The sequence below is a fragment of the Stegodyphus dumicola genome, chromosome 5 (genome assembly GCF_044657685.1).
Source record: "Stegodyphus dumicola isolate Sdum_Otavi_A_Nest chromosome 5, ASM4465768v1".
Taxonomy (NCBI): domain Eukaryota; kingdom Metazoa; phylum Arthropoda; class Arachnida; order Araneae; family Eresidae; genus Stegodyphus; species Stegodyphus dumicola.
In genome coordinates this window covers 91820255-91842838 of record NC_140772.1, presented here as the reverse complement: position 1 = coordinate 91842838, position 22584 = coordinate 91820255, and the positions used below count along the sequence as shown (strand labels likewise).

At 30.3% G+C, this 22584-nt stretch overlaps 1 protein-coding gene across 8 annotated transcripts in view; it reads left to right on the top strand.

Moving 5' to 3' along the window:
• The window catches only part of LOC118196463 (cell adhesion molecule Dscam1-like), a 1288074-nt gene that overhangs the window by 602352 nt on the left and 663138 nt on the right, over window positions 1-22584 (top strand). For all 8 annotated transcript variants that reach the window (XM_085816870.1, XM_085816863.1, XM_085816868.1 and 5 more), the window contains one exon: window positions 14564-14725. In XM_085816870.1, the coding sequence (XP_085672996.1) occupies window positions 14564-14725 (162 nt within the window). The remainder of the gene's footprint in view (window positions 1-14563; window positions 14726-22584) is intronic.

Here is a 22584-nt window from a genome sequence, read left to right as displayed (position 1 = left end):
ACATTATACTCTCTTCGTACACATTAGTTGAGATACTTAATAGAACCATATTGTTTACTGGAATGATTTCCAGATTTCATGACTTTGATTTTAGTCTTCTTCTTAAAGGACTCAAACTCTTCATCTCATAGATCTTTGGTCTTTTATTTTTTGGTTAATGGATAGCTCTACCGAATTGCATCTTTTGTTTATATTTATTTATATTTATTTCCTCTCTTTAAATGAGTCATATCCAGCTAATAGGGAGAATATAATCTTCACCTTGAAAACCAGTTTTTCTTTTCAGCCTCCTTCAAATTTTATAGTGTAGAATCTACTAATGATCTACTCAGGAAAATGTATATTAGCTTAAAATTACAAAGAATGTTTGTCATATAAAATTATTAATATTACTGTTAATAGCACATTAGTATATAATTCTTCAGTACACATCTTCTCTTAAGAGTTCAAAGTAACAAACTAAAACATATAATCTGTCATTGCTTATTGAGATTTCATAGATTTATTATCGACTTATTTAGTTCAAACACTGAGCAATTTTTATTCTGTATTATATAAAGGATTTCGCAATATCTGTGCTCAGTATTATTAGAAATAATTAGTGCAAAAAATTTTCCAAGCTGGCTGTCCATTATTTATACTTTTGTTGCAAAATGTACGGGGTGGCCAGAAAGTCCTTTTACACGTGCAATTATTTTATTGTAATTTCAATAATATTTACAATTATTTTACAAACTGTCTATATGTGCACCACCATTATCCCTGCGCAATTTAATAAGCCTTAATATCGAAAGCGATGTAGATGATCTTGACAGAGCTTATATGAGGAATTATGTTTGAATGTGTATGCAGTCAAGTTCTTTAATTTGGATCCTCGAAACCGAGATCAAATTTCTCTAATTATAAACAAAAATAAATCTTGCATGAATCTGTACAATTTAGATTAGTTTCAAATATATTTAAATTGAGGAACATATCTTCTTTTCAGTCTGTATCATTTCAAAGTGATTTTTCGAGGTCAGACAAGGGTCTAACATGCAAATTAATTAAAAGAATGTTATTTGAATTGGATATCAGCTTGCTATTCTTATAACTCAGAAATTCGAACGTGTCTGTTAAAAGTAAAAATTTGGCAGTCTTTTCTATATTCTGTGTCAATCTATTTTACTGAGAATGTCTCTGCAAACTGCAGAAACACATGTTTAAAGTGGTTTATTAAGGAGATGGTATTTGTTGTAAAATTAGACCATAAAGGTAGTCCCCCCTGGAAAAGAACAAGTAAAGATGAATCGGTAAACAGATAAATATAGAACAGAGACAAGGTTTCTGAACACAGATTAGTTTTCGTTTGTTCATCAACGCGTAACATTTAGAAAGTTACTCGATATAGATATAACGTAAAATAAGTCTCGTAACAGTACTCTAAGGCGTACCACTTTCGAAATACAGAAATACGATATGAGAGTCTTCAAGCATTTTGCTTTAATACACTCGACTTACTTGTTAGCGATTTAAATGAAAGTGCTAAAGGGACTTTGTTGAAGTTTCAGAAGTGCAGTCAGAAATTATTAAAATATAAAATTTATGTCGTAGTTTGAAAAAAAATATTTAGCTTTAAAAGCTTCCATTTTTCATAACCATACATTAAACTATTACAGCAATATATTCAGTAGGTAAGGATTATTATTAGCATTGTCATTACTGCTATTATTGCTAGTACTAACTACTAAATTTAATATTGTCTAAAGTTTCATTACTACATTACACCATATTTTCATCTTAGGGTTTTGTAAAATGCTCTGTTATGTGACATTTAACATAGGATCTTGCAAAACAATTACTAAATTTGTTAATTGAAATTTATTTGAGAGTAAACTCGACGTTTTCTTGCGGAATGTATGTAGCTAATTGCACTTGATTTTGGGTTCCGTCTAAAGTGCATTGCTTTTGTTTTACCAGTGAAAGTAATTGAATACTTATTAAAATATTTCATTTTTTAAACTAAAATATCAAATAATTCTGTTGAACAGTAATGAACGCTTTTCTTGAGTTGAAGAACATTATACATGCTCCTCGCATAAACATATCTTAAAATTTAATAAAATTTAACATATCGTCTTTTAGTGTGTCATTTTCTAGCCATTCATACATCGTATACTGGTGCCAGGCCATGGATAGAACTTTTAGGAATTTTTCAACTGCAAAAGTTTCGAGAGAAAGCATTATTTGGTACTTATATGATATAAAAAAGTTATTTTTTTGCTGATTGTGCTATTAAAAGAGCCCTAATGTCACTGCACTAGCTGTGGAATTGCAAAAACCTAATTTTTAATGTTCAAAAATACCTCATCTCGTTTCAAAACATCTTTCCGCACATTGGAATTAATTTATCTTAGCCTCAAAGGTTTGATACTTTTACATCATAAATTGGAACTGTTCTTTAATTGTGATATTTTAACTGTCTTTGAATAACATGATTCTCTTTGGAGATCATAGAATGTCTGCAGAATCAATATTTATTTGCATCGTAGTTCCATTCAGACCAGTTGAACCAAAATGACTTTTAAGCGTAAAGGTATCAGTATTTTTTCTTAAGTTCTGTTAGAATTCTGAAATTTCAATTAGACGGCTGATTGTTTTTTATAATCTATTTCAAGTTCTAAAATGTTTCAACATCGCAGCTTCTCTCAGAAAGTTTGTGCAGAATATGCTATTTGCGAAATAAATTAAACGGTGAACTATTTTCAATACATAGGATGGATAATCAAAAACTTAATAAAATTAAGTGCCTGGAGTGCAGAACATTCCGTCATATCAAACGGGAACTTTTTGAAAATTTCCTTTGATTGTTAAAGTCAATACGAAGTTAAGAATTTCACGATCGTAAATTAAATATTAGAAAACCGTTAATTTAATAAAACTGTGGGACTCTGTTAAGGATATAAAAAGCATATGGAAGGATTAATCTTCAAATTTCAAAGAAATGAATTTCACACAAAGGCCTATGTGCAGAATAATTTATTCTAAATCAACACCAAAATGGTTCAATTATTCCTCAGATACGATATGCCGTACTTCTATACAAGTTAAATACATTTTGCACAGCGAAACAATTTATTAGCTTATTTTAAAATAAGACTGGCGAAAGCAATTTGATTAAAAACGAATATTATTTAATTTACAGTAGCTATTTTAGATTAAAATGTTTAGCTTATTCTGTTATTATGTGATAATTCATTTTCAGCATTTTACAAAAAGTTGTTTCTTTTATTTAGAGCACTTAGAAATGCAAAGAACTCAATTTTCAAATAAAGTTTTAATAATATTTAAGGAGGTAAAATTTTTCTGATTTCCACATGTTATTGCTTAACCTGCTAAATTAATATACATTATACTATTAGATGACTAAAAAATGTTTGCTGTAAAATAAAATGGTGAAAGAAGTATATTATTTCAGAAGTCAAACAACAAAAATCAGCGTTATATTTACCAAATTTTCACAGGACTAGTTTCGATGGTTTTACCGAACCACCATCTTCAGCTGCAAAACCGCAAATGAACCAGATAGGAAATAATGATTAGATAAGATAAGAAAGCCTGGACAAGAATAAGCAAGTGGCGCCATCTGTTGGTGAAACCAGAACTAAAACATAATTTCTTTAAAAGCCGAAGGCAAATTTGGATTGGAATTAGGATCGTTAACTAGAACAGAAAGATTTTTATGAATGTGAAATGCCTCTAGAAAATCCAGTTCTCCAATGGAAGATGTTTTTTGAATAATTTTGGCAGCAGAAAAACTGAAAGTGTGGTTTTCGGACCAACAATGTTCAGCAACAGAAGACTTCTGTGTTTCCTTTTTTCTAACATATGCCTCATGTTCCTTAACGCGAAATTTTAAGGCTCTCTTAGTTTGGCCAATGTAAATTAAACCACACTGGCAAGGAATCCTATAAATACCCCAGGAATTCATATCCGGAATGGGGTCCTTGAGTATGGAACTCGGAATTTTATTGATGGGAGAATAAACAACCCGAAAGTTAAATTTCTGCAAAATATGTGCAACTTTATAGCTAATTGATGGAAAGAAGGGAATGACAACAGAATTTTTATAATCTCCTAAAACAAGAGTGTGCCTTTTAGTGTGTTGAGATGAGAATTTTTTAACTGCTTGATTAATAATGTTGGGTGTGTCTTAAGTATATTATATTTCGTTTTACTATACTTTTAAACTGTGAATCCAGTTTTTAATGAAAATAAAGCACGGGGATGGAAATCGTTATTATTACCCAAATTAGGGAAGCAGGCTTTGAATGCAATACTCATTTTAAGTTAATCAAAATTACGAATGCGAAAGTTTATCAATATGATGCCTTATATATATATATATATATATATATATATATATATATATATACACTGACTAAACGAATAGCAGCTTTATAAGTATTGTAATAAAGGGAAAAAAAGAAGAATGCTTGCAGCAGTTCAAATTAAATAGCTTGATTAATTATCAAATGAAAGCTGAAATTCGAATTTATTAAATTTTATAGATCAATGTAGTACATTTAAAATTGGTTAGGTTTCCTATTAAAGAATTTGTAAGAACTTACTAATTTAAATTAGGCACATTATTCTTATTCTTTTGTTTCTATTAACAGATATGTGTTGTTGTTTTATTCTTTTAAACGCATTATTAAAATTTGACATTAACATAAGCCTGATGAATAGACAATCTAACTATACCAATTATAGGAACTTTTATTAAGTTTTAGAGCAATATGCACAATGCATTTAGAATTTAAATGCTCTTATTAATCTTAAATTTATCTTCTCCAAAGGAAAAATAGATTTTGTAGCCCCCTTGAATACTGTTCGGAATTTGAAATACCTGCTATAAGTTAAAAAGTCTGAAAAGAATTCGATACAAAATTAAGTCCTACAAAGTTCGGTGAAAAACGTAGCACTTGTGCAGAAGCAGCCCAAGTTCTTTGTCTGAAATAATTCGTAAACCTAATAACAATTCCGCTACATTTAGCGAGTTCCTTACTTAACAGTACTTCCCAGAAGCATAGATTTCATAAACATTTTTAAGTGCTTGCATATGCGTATAGTAATTTAAAATACAATATGTCACGTTCGTTAGGACGCGAATTTATTATTAAATTCTGAGATATTTCTGAGAATTCCCATTTTCTCCTTTTCATTAGAAAAGTTTAAATTTAAAATTAGATAAAAAGTAATTTTAAATTGACAATAGCTTTATCAAAGGAATTTTATCATCCTCCTTAAAATAGAGTCCTAAGTGAGACGATAGTCCTAAGCAACAAAATAGAATCCTAAGCGAGACCCTTGAAATATAGTCCTAGAGCCGAGCGATAAATTTCCTGAACACTGGTAGTCTGGTACAGGGCTCGAATCCCAGCGAACTGTTTGTCTGCATGAGCGTTTTCGTGCCGTTTCTTATGTGTAACGTGTATACGAGCCAGCTTTCCTTAGAAAATCCTCGACTAAGGTCATCTCTTCCCTTAAGCAGATAACTCTCGAGAGCTCTGCCGTAGTTAAATAAATCAAACCAAACTTTTTTTTTTTTTTTTTTAATTATCTCCCTCGAAAGGCTTGGTGATTGTGTATAATATTAGCTTCAATCTAAAGCTGATTTTTTCCTACTGTTAAGTTTAATATTAGAAGGCTTCACTTCTGTAGAATGATATATCTCTCGAATACGTTGAGAAATTCTCGACTGTAAATACAACGTAGTTTATTTTCTGTAATGCTCAGTAAAAACTCATTTCGCCACAGGAGCAATAATAAATTTAAAAAGCGAATAACTGACACATTATATGTAAACCTTTTAAGTAAAAAAAAAAAAAAAAAAAATTTCTTCACATACCTCAAAATTTGTTAACAAAGCAATGTTTACTTCTCAGAGTCTCTGACGTATCTTTCTACTACATAAACATTGTTCGAAACAGGAATTGTTTTAAATCATAGCTTATATTCGCGACATGTATTCTGCCATTTTACTTAATTCTATTTGTTATCTCGACATCCATATAGAATGTAACTACACTTTAATATGTAGTGATATTTGATTGTGGATAACAAATGTTAACAAATTATCTTTAGCAACGAGGAAGTATTGGCCATACTCAGAGATGATTTTGAATAACAATTTTATACTCTCAATTTCCATATAATTTTAGTCTAACTTTCTAGAAGACATTAAAACTTTTACTTTATTAGTATAAATTTCAAGTTATGAATACTTCAGGAAATTCGACTTGTATGCCAAATGATATCATTATCTCAATAACTGATTAACTACTATTGTTTTCTTTTAAAAATCTCAAAGTATATTAACACTTAAAATTAAAATTAATTAAGTAAAATTAACACACCAAATAATAATATTATAAGTTTAAACAACAGTAATCAGCGTTAATTTTTAAAATTTGCAGTACTAGTTTCGAAGCTTTTACTACAGAACTTCCTTCAGCTGCAAGACGAAAAAAAGTCAGGACTAATTTTTATTCTGCCTTACAGCTGAATAAACAAGTTTATGTAGCAAAACCTTCGAAACTAGCACTACAAATTCAAAAATTTAACGGTACTGTCATCTGAATTTATTTCATTTTTCTGTCTCAAATTTGTATCAATTAACATGTTTAGTCTGAAGTGCAATATATTATTTTAATATATATTAAACATGCTGGTAATTGTATAGGATTTGCTCATTAAATTTAATATCATATTATTTCCTAAAAAATACCTTTTGTCCTTGCATACTTTGACAGTTCACCAGCGACTGCCGTTCTGCACGAAGGTGCCTCTTCCTTTAGGCAAGTAGCTCTCGAGCGCTTAGCCATAATTTAAATAATCCATTCCCTCCATATTTTTAGAGTAGAAAAAAAACATTTTTTAATATTATTTTTCTGCCACATTGAATAAAATTACTTTTGAAAGCTGTATAGATTTTATAAAACTATTCTATTATTTTGTTGAGTAGTAAGCAATATTTGTATGGAAATTGCAACTGAGGGGGCGAAACATACATTTATTAAATTTTCCTTCTAATGTCAATCCGTAGTTATTATGCATCTAGGTACAGGTACTGCATGTAAATATATGCAAATATTATAAAGCATCATGAGAAATGAGTATAAAAATGCTTATTGTTTCAAAATTTTAATTATGTCACTTTAAATGAAGGATATAGATTCGAGCAATAAATAACTTAAATATTTAAATAAGCAGAAATATTTACATATTCCAATAGTTAAATTTAGAGCAAAGTGCATAAAATATTAATTCCTTAATATAATGCAGTATATTTAATATGCATTTACACTCCAATGCAAATTAAACTTTCCTGCAAAATGTATTTCTGCAAATTTTCTCTATGTATTAAATTTGTATTAGACTAAAGATAATTAAATGGTAGTCTTTTAAAAATTTAATAATAATAATGAAATATGCAATTCTGTGTGTTTTAGAAACAATTACAACTTTAAAATAACTGAAGCTGGAATACAAATTAACAAAAACATGTATTAAATATTCCCCAGATTTAAGGTAAGAAATTTAGATTCATTATTTCAATGTATTTTTGTTTGAGTTTTCTGCGTAAGTTTCGGAAAGGTTTAAACGTATATAAGAATCATTACTACGTTAAAGAAATCGTCCTACAAAAAGCTCGAGAATTATAGACTTCAGGTTTCACAATTTACTTTCTTCGACTTTTGCAATTTCGATTTATTCCGTTTCTTAAATACGGTCAGTAAACAGGACAACATATTCTCTTATATTCAAAAGACTCAGAAATTTCTTTTTGATATTTAATGTATAAGATTTGCGAGTAACAGAGATGAGCTCTGACCAAAGGCCCTTACTTCAAATGCTCTGAGAACATATTAATTGTCATAGCATACAAATGTACTCCTTTTTCCTCATTTTAGAGAGTAGTATTTTACAGTGCTTCCGCAGAACTATATCTCTCAAAGTGACAAAATACATTGCATGATTAAAATTGTTATAATTCTGTTATGGTATTTTGAACTTTACCTTAAATTTTCCAAAAGGTACCCTACAAGTTGACCATAACATCTAAATTATAAAACTCAATTCAACAATATGATACTAATACCAATAAAATTTAAAGTTGCGTTGTGTTTATTCCGGATTAACCCTTAAAATCAATTTGAGTAAAAGACTGGTAAAAATCATGAGCACACAAAAATAATCTAACCATTGAATGTTAAAAAAAAAAAACAACTTATTTATTTAATACTTATGCATTTAGTAAACACATTTCTTAGAAAATCAAAACAATTCAAACAGTTCAGTACTATTGAGTTTTCAATCCATACTCTTACTGAGTAATATTACTTTAGCCTTTGGATCTCTATTAAAATTTACCTTTACAATCTAGTAAGCATAGCAGAAATAAACTATGAATAAATGAACAATACCCTCCCTGGGGAGAAAAAAAAATAATTTAACAAGTTACACGTTCCACAAAAAAAAAAAAAAAAAAAAAAAAAACACTTCACACAGAATAATCAATACAAAAAATAATATATATAGCATACTATTGCACTTAATACCATCAATTAAAAATGGATAGCTTTAATTATCGCACATAATAATTTTTTTTTTTTTTTTTTTTTTTTTTTACAGTATAGTTTAACCGGATAGATGTTAAGTAGTTACGCTATTACAATCCTACAAACAAAGTTAATCCCTGAGAGGAGCAAAGAGGCTCAAATAGCTGGAACTCCAAAAGTTGAATTACATAATTTCATGAAGAACTTATTTTTTTTCTTTTACAATTAAACTAAGTTACAATAATTTAAATAAGTTAATAATTCCTTAGTCAATCTAATACTTTATTTAATCGACACACAAAATGATTTCTATAGAGTTAGGTTAAATTTATCAACTACAAAAAAAAAAAAAAAATAAATAAAAAATAAAAAAATAATGCTCAACAAATCAAATTAACTCAATCATTTAACTGCAGAATTCTATAACATTTAACTAACTAGGAAATAAAACATTAAAAACAATGACTTATCTGGTCCACTGGCAAGCAGGGGCTGAGAGGCAGGAAAAATCCAACCATATGAAGGAAAAAAAAATGTCCCTTGAAGCTCAGGAGGAAAGACGGCAGCAAATAGCAGGAAATGTGTTCGTCGAGTATGTGGAGTTATCACGGGAGCCGAGGAGGTTTTCTATTTGATACAGGATGAACAAGGAGGTTCCCATATTGTAGGATGGTTGAAATACAGTCCAGGACTTGGAGATACGAGTAGTCAGCAAGGAGGAAAAATTTCAGCTCAGGAATCTGTCGGTGGAAAAGGCGAATCCGCCCCCTATGGTCATAGAAGCAGTAGAAGCAACGGGTGTTGACCAAAAAAATTAAAACATTCTATTTTCGGAGTAAGCAAGAGGCCAATGAAGCATTTTTATGGTAGAAAACTAGGTAAAGGAATCTTTCCAGTAGACATTTTTCAGTATTATATTTCTTGAGAACTTAAATGTAAATACACAAACACACACACCAAAAAAACAACTGATGAAACGATGAATTAGGTGAAGACATTGATGCCCATAAACCAGGGCCCGCGCTCAAGGCGCAGAGGCACGAGGCCCGTAGCTCTATCGTGAAGACTTTTCATTTCCTCGGCAGAAGCAGCTGCCGTCGTGTACAGCATCAGAAAGCAATTCAATGGGCAGCGAAGTGTCAAAAAAAGCGTGCTCGTCCCCCAAAACAACCCGTTAAAAGGGAGGACGCTGGACTGCCAAGTTGGCACAACTCACTCTTCGTCAAAAGTTAAACCAGTTGCAAATACAGCATTCCCTCATGTTAGCAAACTCGCCAAATCCACCACTTTGAAACCCAACGGAAATTCTAAGTCGCCAAGCCGCCGCCAAAATAACCACGCCTCGTGGAAGGGGAAACTTGGAATTTCAACAACCGTGCAAGCAGTCCCAACGAAAGAACGCTAAAACTCGAAAAAAGCGACAATTCTACCGGAAAAGGGCATTTCATCCCCCACAAGCGAAATCACAATGCAAAACGGAAAAAATCTACTAATTAAAGCTCATAACTGAAATGCAATTAAAGTTAGAAAAACGAAAGTTATTTCAAATTAAAGAGCTAATTTTTCTGCAATTAATGATATTAAATACTAAGAAATCAAATTAATTTTTGACATGAAAAACTGAGTTTATTACACGAAAAGTTCACCTAAATCCATTGTTTGCGTGTACAAGATTGAAAACGCAGTTCGCGTAAACTCGGAAAGCCAAAATATATTACACTAGAATTAATAAGCCAAAAAAGAATATAACCAAACTTGTGTAGCTCAAATTTTGAATAATTACAAATTAAAATTTTGATTTTTATGAATCACTTAATTAAATTAAATTCGCTACACAACAATTCGAAACGAGTTATCTCTATGTTTATTTATTTTATAGAACTATATACGTTGACATAGGAGATATGCTCTGTAATTCTATTTAAGTTGCGAAAACTTCGAGCAAGATTAATCAGTTTTTCATTCAAAGGTTGAAACACTTAAAACTACATTAAAATGAAACTAAACTCTAGACATTCTGAACAATTCTTATGCTGGTAAATATTAAAAATGTAAAACAAAAGTTTTACAATTTTTATTTAACGCCTAAAGTGCCTAAAATAACAATATAAAGAAACGTGAATATTAAGCACAATACCTAGCGTCTTGTTACGGTACTGTGTTCGTAAACTAGAGACTGTTAGTACTGAAAATTTAAATGTTTTTACTTTCCAAACAAAGTTTTATTTTTATCATATATATTCTTTAAATGCCCACCAGCGGCCGAGCGGTAAAGTCGCTGAACACTGGTAGTTCGGTCCGAGGTTCGAATCCCGCGAACGGGCTGGCTGCATGGGTGTTTTCGTGGTTTTCCCCATGTGTAACGTGTATACGAGCCAGTTCCCCTTAGAAAGTCCTCCACGAAGGCATTCCTCCCCTTAGGCAGATAGCCCTAGTGTGCTTTGCCATAATTAAATACACCAATACACCAATATATTCTTTAAATACACTACTGAATAAACCTTCTCCAAATATGGTTATTTTTATAGTTTTATTTTAAAACTGAAACGCTTTACATATTTCCCAGCTGTATCAATAAAGGAAATGTTATCTATTTCGGAATGTTATTAGTTTTTATTCATTTATTTTGAAGAGGGATGTAGAACAATGTTGTAGGTTCTTCTTCTGCTCAGTGAATAGCTATTGGCAGTAACTATTACTTTAAGTTATATTAATAAAAGGTAACTTACTGCTATTCAAACGTAGCAGTGAGACTCGATTAGTTCTCAGAATGAACTCATTTTATTTTCTCACTTTATACCATACTCACTTTTTGTAGCGGAGTACCAATTTTTTTGACTGAATATATTAAAAGTCTAATAATCATATCAGCTATTGTAGCAATAAAATTGCAAAATTTGCACAAATAAATGCAGGAAATAAAATGCATGATGTATAGAAGAAAATTATCTGAAAGTACCTTCGTGAGATTAAAACATGAAAAATACTTTTATTACATTAGACTCTTTGATCAAGTATTATCTTCTTCAAATCACCAGATAAAGAAATGTAAAGCAAATAATATTCGTATTAATATGACATAAAACTACAACAGTGCAGAATTCAAAATATAATTGTTTTCCTTGTCGATGATTGCTATGAGTTCATACGTTTCGCAAAACTAAAAATTTAAATTAAACGTTTTATTGATTGAAGCGGACAGAAGAAATTCTTTATTACAGTTTGATTTCATAACGCATTGGGAATTGTCATTTAGTCGTCGTTAATTTTGGAAATTTTATTCATTTTAAACTATTTGATCTTACCTATATTAAATGCGAAATTGAAGAAATAAAATCATACCGCTGAATACGTTTCATTTTCTAAAAATTTTTATAATCTAAGCTTCTGCATATTAAACAATAATGTAAGGAAAATACAAAATCTATTAGATCTATTAGATGTCAAAATCTATTAGATCAGGAATAAAAACAGAAGCATTTCTTTTAATAATAAACTGAAAATAATTTTAATTTGTATTTGTTATAAGCTGAAAACTGCATTTTATTATTAAAGACAGATTATATAATTAGATTATATATTAGATAACTAAATTATATGATTAGAGTTTTAGTCAAAGATTGAAAGTTTACATTTGTTTTTAATTAATAAACAAATACTTTTATATACTACGGAAGCTTAATCTATTAATTCTCCTAAATTATAGGGGATATTACTAAATGGATAAGTTAAAATTTTAAAGACGTATATTTAATTAGTTTAGTGATTTAACCTATTTCATTAAGGTACGAGAATTTATATAAATTTATAAAATTAGCTTCTCTGATTGTAGATTTGAGTCTAAATTTATTATTACTTGCGCTTTAAGTGTTGCAATAATCTCTGTTAGGTTTCTAAACAAAAATTAATGATTTTTAGTTGTTCTGCTACCATATGTATCCTTATCTGAAGTCTGTATGTATAGACACATTATAAACTGTAACTGATTTTGCAATTTAATTGAACTTGTCCACCTCGATGCATGGATATAATTTCAATGTTCTTTAATCATGTTTTCTGTCGTTTTCTTTTTCAACTGGCTTTAGACATATAAATTTTAAATTTAGGTTGCAATACGTATTTTGTTTAGTTTATTATTGCAGAGAAATGGGTTCTCTTCAACATTCACACATTTGCAATATCCTTATAATTTGTTCCACTTTGTCATAGAAATAGTTTTATTTTATTTTTCGCACATCGCTACTACTTTATTCTTATGCCTACACAATTTTTTGAATAAGTAACTGCGCTATGATTAAAGAAATTGACATTTTTAAATACTTCGTTTCTGTTCTTTTAAGCAAGCTACGAAGATCTCTCTCTTTTTCCTTATATATGCATACGTATCCAAAACGATAAACTAATTAGAATTAAAATATTAACAAAATTTTTGACTTACTAATGAGAAAATCACAAAAATTACGATTAGAAAATAATTGGATCAAAACTGAAATAAAAGCAAATTAATATAATAAAAAAATCACACAGTATTGGTAAATAACTGAAAATTCATTGAAGTTATCAAAAACATTACACATGTGGAATCCATTCATTCATGACTTGTGAAATTTAGCATTTTGCTTAAATAAGCTGCTCATTTAATTAATTTTCTTATTGTTTAATTTTGACTTTTGGTCAATTTTCTATACTGTGTAACTAATTTCAAGTCATATCGGAGCAGGTTATATCTTGACGAGTGAATTCAATAATAAAATTTTGTAATTATTAAAATTTTTCAGTTTCTAAATTTCTATTTGTCTTGTTTAATTCTCATTTAATTAAATAATTATATGTTATAAAATTAGTTGTTTAAATTTAAATAACTCGTTCACTTTTGATGCATTTGTTTTTGAATTGCATTTTGTTGTGATATCCATTTCGTAAGTTTGCTTTTATAGGAAGGTATCAAAAATAATTTATTTATCCTGTCTTTATTATTTAATTAATTTCTCCAGTTTTCTGGTGACACTAATAATAAATGTTAGTTACTAATTATTTTTATTGAGATTGTCCTGTAATGTACACACTTTATTTTGCGGAAAGCATTATTAAAACGTTAGGGAAAACTGTTTATGGGAAAATCATAAGAAACATAACACAGCAAAATAAATGAAAATGCTGCCTATAACCATGCATTATTTCTTTCCATGTTTGATTTATTAGATTAAACGAGATAAAATGATAGAATTTGTCATTACTGAACATTAGAAAATAAAAATAAAACACAGAGTTTATAACACATAATTAAAAATGGTTCATTTAACTCAAATATGTATAACTTAGAAATATTTCAAATAATTATGTGATTGCATATTTTGTATAATAAGTAACTAAAAGTTTTAAATATTATATGTAAAACTGTTATATTATCAGTGTTCTATTCTAAACCGACTTACCTTTTTAACGTGTTTGACAGATTTTAATGGGAAATATTTTCAGCATGCTGTATTGAAAATAATTTATTTGATGATACAGCGAATGCGTTCATGTTAACTGAACATCAGTTCCTTGCAAAACAATGAAAACAGATGGTGCTGCTGCCGATTCCATACACACTTTCATTTGAAAGATTAACGCTTAAATCCTTATTTACGTTTAATTAAAATTGATGAAAATATATCAACGTTCTTTTAAAGAATATGGAAATTAAAAGGACACAAATGTTACTGTTTTTAAATTAAATGAAAACTGCATATTTATTATTCTTGCAAAGGAAGAGGAAAATTCTTGGGGAGAATTTAAGCAAAAATTTTAGCGAAATAAGACAAAATGGTTGTTGTTATGACAGCTAGTAAGAACGAGTTGAATAAATATTTCAGAAGTCTATGCATAATTCATGAATAAATTCGTTAGAGAATTTACTTATCTTTACTGCATTCAGGAAAGATTAATATTTATGCAACATTTTTTCTTCTTTACAGTGATGAAACAACGTTTCACACCTCAAGTTTATGAAGAATATGTTGTGCGAGGGAATACAGCTGTTCTGAAATGTCATTTACCCTCCTTCGTTCGTGATTATGTGGTTATTGACTCTTGGATTCGCAATGATGATCATGTCTTGAAAATAACAGAAACTAAAGGTAAGACAGATATTAATGTCTGCATTTAAATTTCATTTTCATTTGATAACTCGCGTATGAAATTTACTCGTTTTGAAAACGAATGCTAGGTTGTTGTGAAACGCGAAAAGATGATATTTATACTTGAGATTCGCGCAAGAAAATCTATATTATAAATATAATATCTGATGAAGTATATCTCATATTATTTCAGTAACTTTATTAATTATTTTATTACTGCATGTTTCATAATGTAATATTCTAGTCATATTAGCTACATGCCTAAATTTTGCAAATGTTTTCTTTATATATCAGAAGATTTAAATATACCTATGATGAAACTTTCGGGTATAACATGACAACAATGATTCTAGAACATTTACACGGAAATTAAATCATGATCGTTTAGCATAATTCTTTATATTTGACATAGCATCTTCAAAGGTATCATTCTCAGATTGGCTCAAATGGGTAGGCACATTATTAGGTAATCATAAGCGTACATTTTGAAATTTATAACTGTCAATAAGGAAACGCAGAAAAATTTATATCAGCAGACAGAGATAGGTGTAAGATGAAGAAGCGATTGCTATTAGATTTGAAAATGTAAAATTATTTAATTTTTCAGAAGAAGGAGTAGCTTGATTTTCACTGCTTTGGAAGAAAAAAAAATGTAGCTCTATTAGACATTTTTCGGAGCAGGAAAAATTAATTATTAGCAATTAAATATATGAATTCATGAACTTCCGGCTTCCAACCGGGCAGGTAACCAATTACACCACGGTATTATATAATACCTTGTAAATGTTCGATTTAATTAGAGTATGCTGAAATAATTTACCTTCACTTTTTATATAATGTGTCAATGACGTTGCATAAAAAGATAATGACAGAAATAATTGTGAAATGACAAACTCCCGAAAAATTTATTATGCTCCCAAACGATATGGCACTCTACATATATGGTGAGTTGAAAATCCTCTCGAGAGCTAGGTGGTAGGGAACTAATTTTCATTCATAAATTTGGCGAGAAATTGCCAAAATTCCTCACACTCTGCTATCATTTAGTGACATTTTGGTCCAGTCTCTGTATTACTCTAACTAATATTGCAAATGTATAGCTGCAATTAATCCATACGTGTATTTGTAATCATATCTGTCCCTTATATGTAATTTTAAAACTATATGCCTTACAGTAATTTCGAGAATGTACTAGAGATTTATCGGCAGCCGGGTAGGATTATATAAGACCGGCGAGAACGTCAATTCTCAGTTATTTGTTCAGAACCGACTTGAGAGTATTGAAAGAATGCAGTACGAGCTTCACTCTTTAAGTACGCTTTGCATTGCGTTGTGTTTAACATTTTAAGTAATTTGAAGTGATGACTACTGATTGTGCGCTGCCATACTGAAGAAGCTGTACGAGTACTTTTGTTGAAAGCTCCCGAACTGTAAAATGATTCTTTTGTGAAGATTCTTTTAGCAAGATATCATCGGTTCTGTGTGCGTTCGATCCGTTACTAGCCCATAAGCACGCAACAATATGTATAGAAAACTTCTGATTTTAATCAACAAACCCTCTTATTCTTCATTTTAATTTGAGTAGTTTCTTTTTCTATCTTTGTAGCTATACAGAATATATCAATCTAAACTGCGTTATATCCTATGAATCCGTATACGATGTGATTAGATAACGCTGAAATGCAGATATGTATTTTTAGTCAATCGGTGAATAAGATTTTGGTATAACTAGGAAACCTTTTGAGATTCAAAACCTTTGACAATCTCCCAGGCTTTCATTTGATTGCTTCGGACTTTTCCGCTTGCCTGATTCTAACAGATAGCGGTACATTTCTCTGCATCATCTATTGTCTTGATATAAATTTCCAAATATGTTAGGTGTAGATTGCGCCTATTATGATATGCAAATTAAAATATGCCTCTCAAGGTATATTTTGTTCAGAAATAAGTTAAGTTTTATCTACGGCTACATTTGCCTAGAAGTTCCATTCTTCTGTTACCCGATTACGCATTCTACACGTCAACCGAATCTACAATTATCGGTTATAATTAAAATTATTTGTCTCTTCTCTAACATCCTACATTGTCATCATTAAAATATTAAGCATGAAATCAAATTATGAACTGAAAGTAGATCGGCACAGTAGAAAAATAAACTACAAAATATTAATTAGAATAAAAATAAAAATTCAGATACTAAACTCAACTCGGCACAGTGGAAAAAAACTACATAAAAATTCAACTAAATAATAAGTAAAACCAATTTAAAAGCAAATGGTTAATACATCTGCTTGGACATCTACTTCAGGGGGTTACTGTCTCAAAAAATGCAAAAGAAAATTAGTCTGTTTCTGAGATAAAAAATGCACTATTAAAATCCTAATATTAAATAGAAATAAAAGCAACTGTAATATTCTTAAACAAATTAAGGCATCACTTGGCCCAACCGCAAGAGTCCGAAAAATATAAATGCTATATTTAAAATGTTTATATTAAAAGTTCATAATACAACATGCACACGTTTATCTGATAAGCTTCCTAAATGAATATGAGTTATGCTACTATTCAAATTAAATGGTTATTGGTTATTCAATTATGGCAAAGCACACGAGGGCTAACTGCCTTAAGGGAGGGATGCTTTCGTGGAGGACTTTCTAAGGGAAACTGGCTCGTATACACGTAACATGGGGAAAACCACGAAAACGCCCATGTAGCCAGCCCGTTCGCGGGATTCGAACCTCGGACCGAACTACCAGTGTTCAGCGTCTTTACCGCTCGGCCGCTGGTGAGCCCATTCAAATTAAATGAGTTATAAAAATATGGTTGTAATAATTAAAATAATTAATATTATGATGAAAGAAGCTGTAGTACTTAAAACGGAATAACAATAATAAATAAAACGCGAAATTAATAAATAATCTGTAAAAACAAATTATAGCAATATAATTTTAAAATTAAAAATTTAAAAAAAAATCTGAAAGATTTCAGACTTTATATTACGCTTAAAAGGGCGTTTTTAAATGTTTTGTGTGTTATTTTTACTTATTAAATATCATCTTCTTCGCTCTTAAACCAAGAAATTCAATTCAACAGCTACTCGTATATCGCAAAATATTTAGTATATTAGATTTTTTTATATTTTAGATTAGTAAATTTTAATCACAGTACGCACATATTTGGCTCACACTTGTACACCGTGATAGTAATGTTGAATATGAGACGTGTCACTAGAACTAGAATTTTCTGTGTCCCAGGCATAGCCGCAATTTACCACTTTGAAGTATGGAAAATTGTAAAAATATGTTATTATGATATTAACTGTTATACAATGTCCTGTAATCTTTCTCTGTGCCAATTAATTATTTTCCAAGAATTTGATCGACTTATTCAGATGATGACTTAGAAAACAATTGTATTGTTACTACATACACATGAAACAACAGAAATAGGAAATGTGTGACACACCAAATATTTCAAAGATGGAAATATATTTTGACTATTTTATAGTAACAGAAGCGAAATCTTCCTAGAAACAGAAACTAACATGTTCCTACGTAATTAATTTTGTTAAATAACTTTAAAAAGATTAGATTTTATCCAAAATAATAGTTTGCACTAATTAGCTGCCATTGACCATTCGCTTACAGTACATTATAACGTTACGAGTTCGTAAACGTATCTTTAACTCTGCGAGTGTTACCGGCTTAGCCCTACTATTTCTGAAAGCCACCCTTCCATGCGGAGTTTTTCATCCATAACGCTTTAAAAGTACTTCAGAAGAGCAAGAAGTAGAAGTTGACACTATACCTAATGCAAGGTAAGTAGCTATAAATAGGTCAAGAACACCAGAGATAAGGCAAGTTCTATTAACAAGCGAGAAATATGATTCACAGTTTAACAATATCATTCATATAATAAAATGAAATATATTCGCACTATTCTCAATTGATGTACTCAGCTTTGTGAACTGACTCTGGGTTAATATGTAGTTGTATTTATTGGGTTTTCTTAAGCTGCAAGGAAACTAGGTTCTAGGGTTTTGAAATTGTATTTTCCCGATGCATCTAGACGGATGCTCAACTCAGCCAAGTCGGCCTCAACAAACTAATACACAAAATTAAAACTTAAAAACACACAAAATGAGAACGAATTTTATTATACTAAAGCACTCGTTAAAATAATTATACAATATGCTCTCAACAAGTGCGTAACTAACAAAAATAACATGGAACAGTATAGAAAAAAAATGAAAACTTACAATCAAATAAGCACACATTTTTGCATAAATTTACTTCAGTGGCTTTCCATTATAGACTTCTTGTGTGATCCAGTTAGGTAGAATAACTAATTTCTGTGAGGCATCCACCACGCACATTTTCCTTTAAATTATTAGTTTGTCCTTCACGAATGAATAAATAAAAATCTATTGCAAAATGGATATTGCTCATACACGCAAATTGATATCAGGTTACAAAGCCCATCTTTTATTCCCTTTTGTTACAGATATTTTCTTTTCGACTGAACTATTCTTTTTAAAGTACTAAAAGCAAAAGTATATTTTCACCGGCATAATACGAAACACATTAATCGTAGTTCATAATTTGTAGCTACGACTTATTATGTCATTTTTAGAAAATCAATGTTGTTGCTGATACAGCAGGGGGAAAAAGAATTGAGAAGCTCCTTTTCCAGAAATCAATAAAAAAAAGAAATTTATATCGTGGTTCTTGATTCATTTTAATTAACCCTAAATGGCCTAACTGGTACAAGACATTAAAAATTAAACGGATAAGAAAGCTATTATCCAAAATTTATGGTTCCCATGCGAATAATTAGGAAGGTAAGAAATCGATTCTTACTTCTTACCTGAAATCGTTACCTGGTTTAAACAAATTTTATGTTTCTAATTTGTGAAGCGGTTACCTTTCGTTATTTCTTTTATTTTTTTTTTCTTTTTATGGCTCAGCTGTCTCTTTTAAGTATCATCATCAGACATGCTTGTCAAAGACAAGTGGCTTACAGCTATGTTGTCTATTTTACGGCTGTTTCTTACTAGACGGGAAAAGAACTCTGTGGTTTTTTTTTAGGCTTTCCCTTAGCTTTGAGGAAGTTTAAAACAAAAACAGAAGACTATTTTTATCCTGTGCGGTAGAAACTAAAACGAATAAATTGTCTCAGGAATTTAAAAAAACAATTTCAGTTGGCATAAAAATATTAGCATCTGAAGTTTTATTATTGGACGCGAGACATATTGACGAAACAATCCAAATGGGAAAAGAGAATATATTATTCTACGAGAAGAAATCTACCATTCAATAGGAAAGGTATTTATAAACGTTTTTACAGATATAAAGTTTTATTCTAAAATTTAATACTGCAAATATGTTTGAAGTTATTATTTATTTCATTTCAAATTTTTCGAAATCAAAATTTTTATTCCACGGCTAAACAAACTGACATAAGCTGAACATTTAAGTCTATATATCCAGCAGGTTTTAGTCTATATATCCAGCAGTTTAATGCCTTTTACATGTGGCTTCCCAGTTCTAGTGCAAAGACTGACATTTTCACTTATGAAAACTTACGACGTTTCTATTAAATAATGTGATAAATTAAGGGGTTCAACGAATGTAACAAACTATTCCTTCAGTTCAGGGATTTTAGCAGTACACTCCATTTATATATAAGGGCTATTTACACAAAACAGGTAAGCCTCTTAATTTAAAGTACATCTCATCTCTTCAAGATCCGAATGCCTCTGAATTATTAATTAGACTACATTACAAGCGTTGAAAGGGCAGAACAGAGAATCAAGAAGGCAGAAGTCTATCTAAAAAAGACGATAGAATGTAAGGATCCAATGATCGCTAAAGTGGCTATCCTAGCACCTGATTTGTTAAAGCTCCGAATTGTAACCTAGACACTTGAAGCCGAAAGTGAAATTGATAAGATAATTCCACGAACAAGATCTGCAGACATGATATCCGCTGCACCAAGTACGTTTCCACTACTACTCATTGCTGCCCATTGCAGTGGTGCAATCTGAATGATTACAGTAGAACTGTCTTCAACAAGGACTCCTGTTTTGAACTGAATCACGACAATTAACGAAGACCTCACTGGTAGGACCTCAGGGGAAAACGCGATGGGATATTCCCTTTCTTTGGTCCAGCTGTCGCCTGTCAAACAACGCGAAAATGGAGTTATAATCTGGCCTGTTTCATTATTTGATGGCTGAACCCTTTTGGTTGTCGTCCGTAAAAACAAAAGCGGTACGTCGACGACATCTAACTCCCAGTTTCGTTTCTCTTCCTGTAGAGGCATCTCTGGTATACATTACAACAGAATAATACCCGTATATAGGGTGCAAATATTTCTACTGCTCGCCTTAGGCGCATCCCAAACAATTCGCAGCCTAGTTAGATCGCTGGATCTCTTCCCAGCAAATATCGTTTGGAGTCTGACGACAGGAGCAGCTGGCCGTCCCAGGATATCACCATACTAATTCGGCAATTAGAAGAAATTTTGGAAGAAATCACATAGGACGTCTTCTTGTAACTATAAGACTATTGGTGAAATTCTGGTTTTTGGACAGCTTTAGTGTACTAGTAAAATACCATTGTTCTTTTCTGGAAACCCTACGAGTTTGTGCCAAGCCGGATAGCTCTTGCATAGAGGCCCAAATGTGAATAACTGCCTCATTAATTCATTAGCTTTATAATTATATCCCATAATAAAAGTTCGAATTCTAAAATTTTAATCGGTTCCTTTTCCACACCTACGTATTTTAAGTATGGAATGTCGTCTTATTCCGATAATTCCTTTAATGTGCGCCGGTTCCTCCAATTTGAGGAGGCATGTTAGGATTTTTTTAATTCGAAATATGAGTGATATAATTGTAAATACTTAACATTTACAGTAAATAAAAATAATATTTCGTTTTTTAAAATTTAAGTGATATAATTGTAAATACCTAACATTTACAGTAAATAAAAATAATATTTCGTTTTTTTAAAATTTAAATCTCGAAAAAGCAATTATATTGAAAATGGTATTAGAATACAAAAAGAAAGAGGAAATACTCATATAAAGAAGTAGTATACTATAATGATTTGAAAGCTTTCCGTTGATTTCCAAGGTATTTGCCACTACCCATTACTTTGAAATTATTACCGAAAAGAAAGTTTTTGTTTGTACAACGTTAACATATAATCTTGAATATTGCAAAATTGCATTATATATGAAATTAGATTTGCTGTACTTCGAAGTTAGGGAATCATAAGCACTTTTCCATAAACATATTATTTTATGATTTCTATGAAATATCATTTGTACAGTATGTTAGTAATGTAAATAGTTATTTATTATGGTCCACGACTAGGTTATGCATTTTAAAACAGGATGATACTCTTTTGGTATGTTTAATTAATTTAGTGGAACTAAAATATATGTAGTAGTGACCCTTAGGAATTTCAAACTAAATTCTAGAATTAATGAGATAGCTTAGCAATTTAACTCTCTCATTTAATAAACACTGTATTTGTACATGATTGCAGATGAATGGCGGTAGCTAAAATAAGCTAAGTGACAAAAAATGTAAATTTATAACATAAACAATAACTCACATTTTTATAGCAAATTTCATAAACATTGTTATCAAGTGCAAGGCTCATTCAGAGCTTTAAAAACTCATAAATACCTATTTAGTTTAAAACCTGAAACACATTACGTACAGAAAAAACGAAATGCGTTTTCAAAGTTTAATATTATATGTTATTAAATAAATATCATTGAAATTAATAGATACGGACTGTTTGCATCATTAGTATCTTTATTAGGGAAAAAATGTATTATTACAG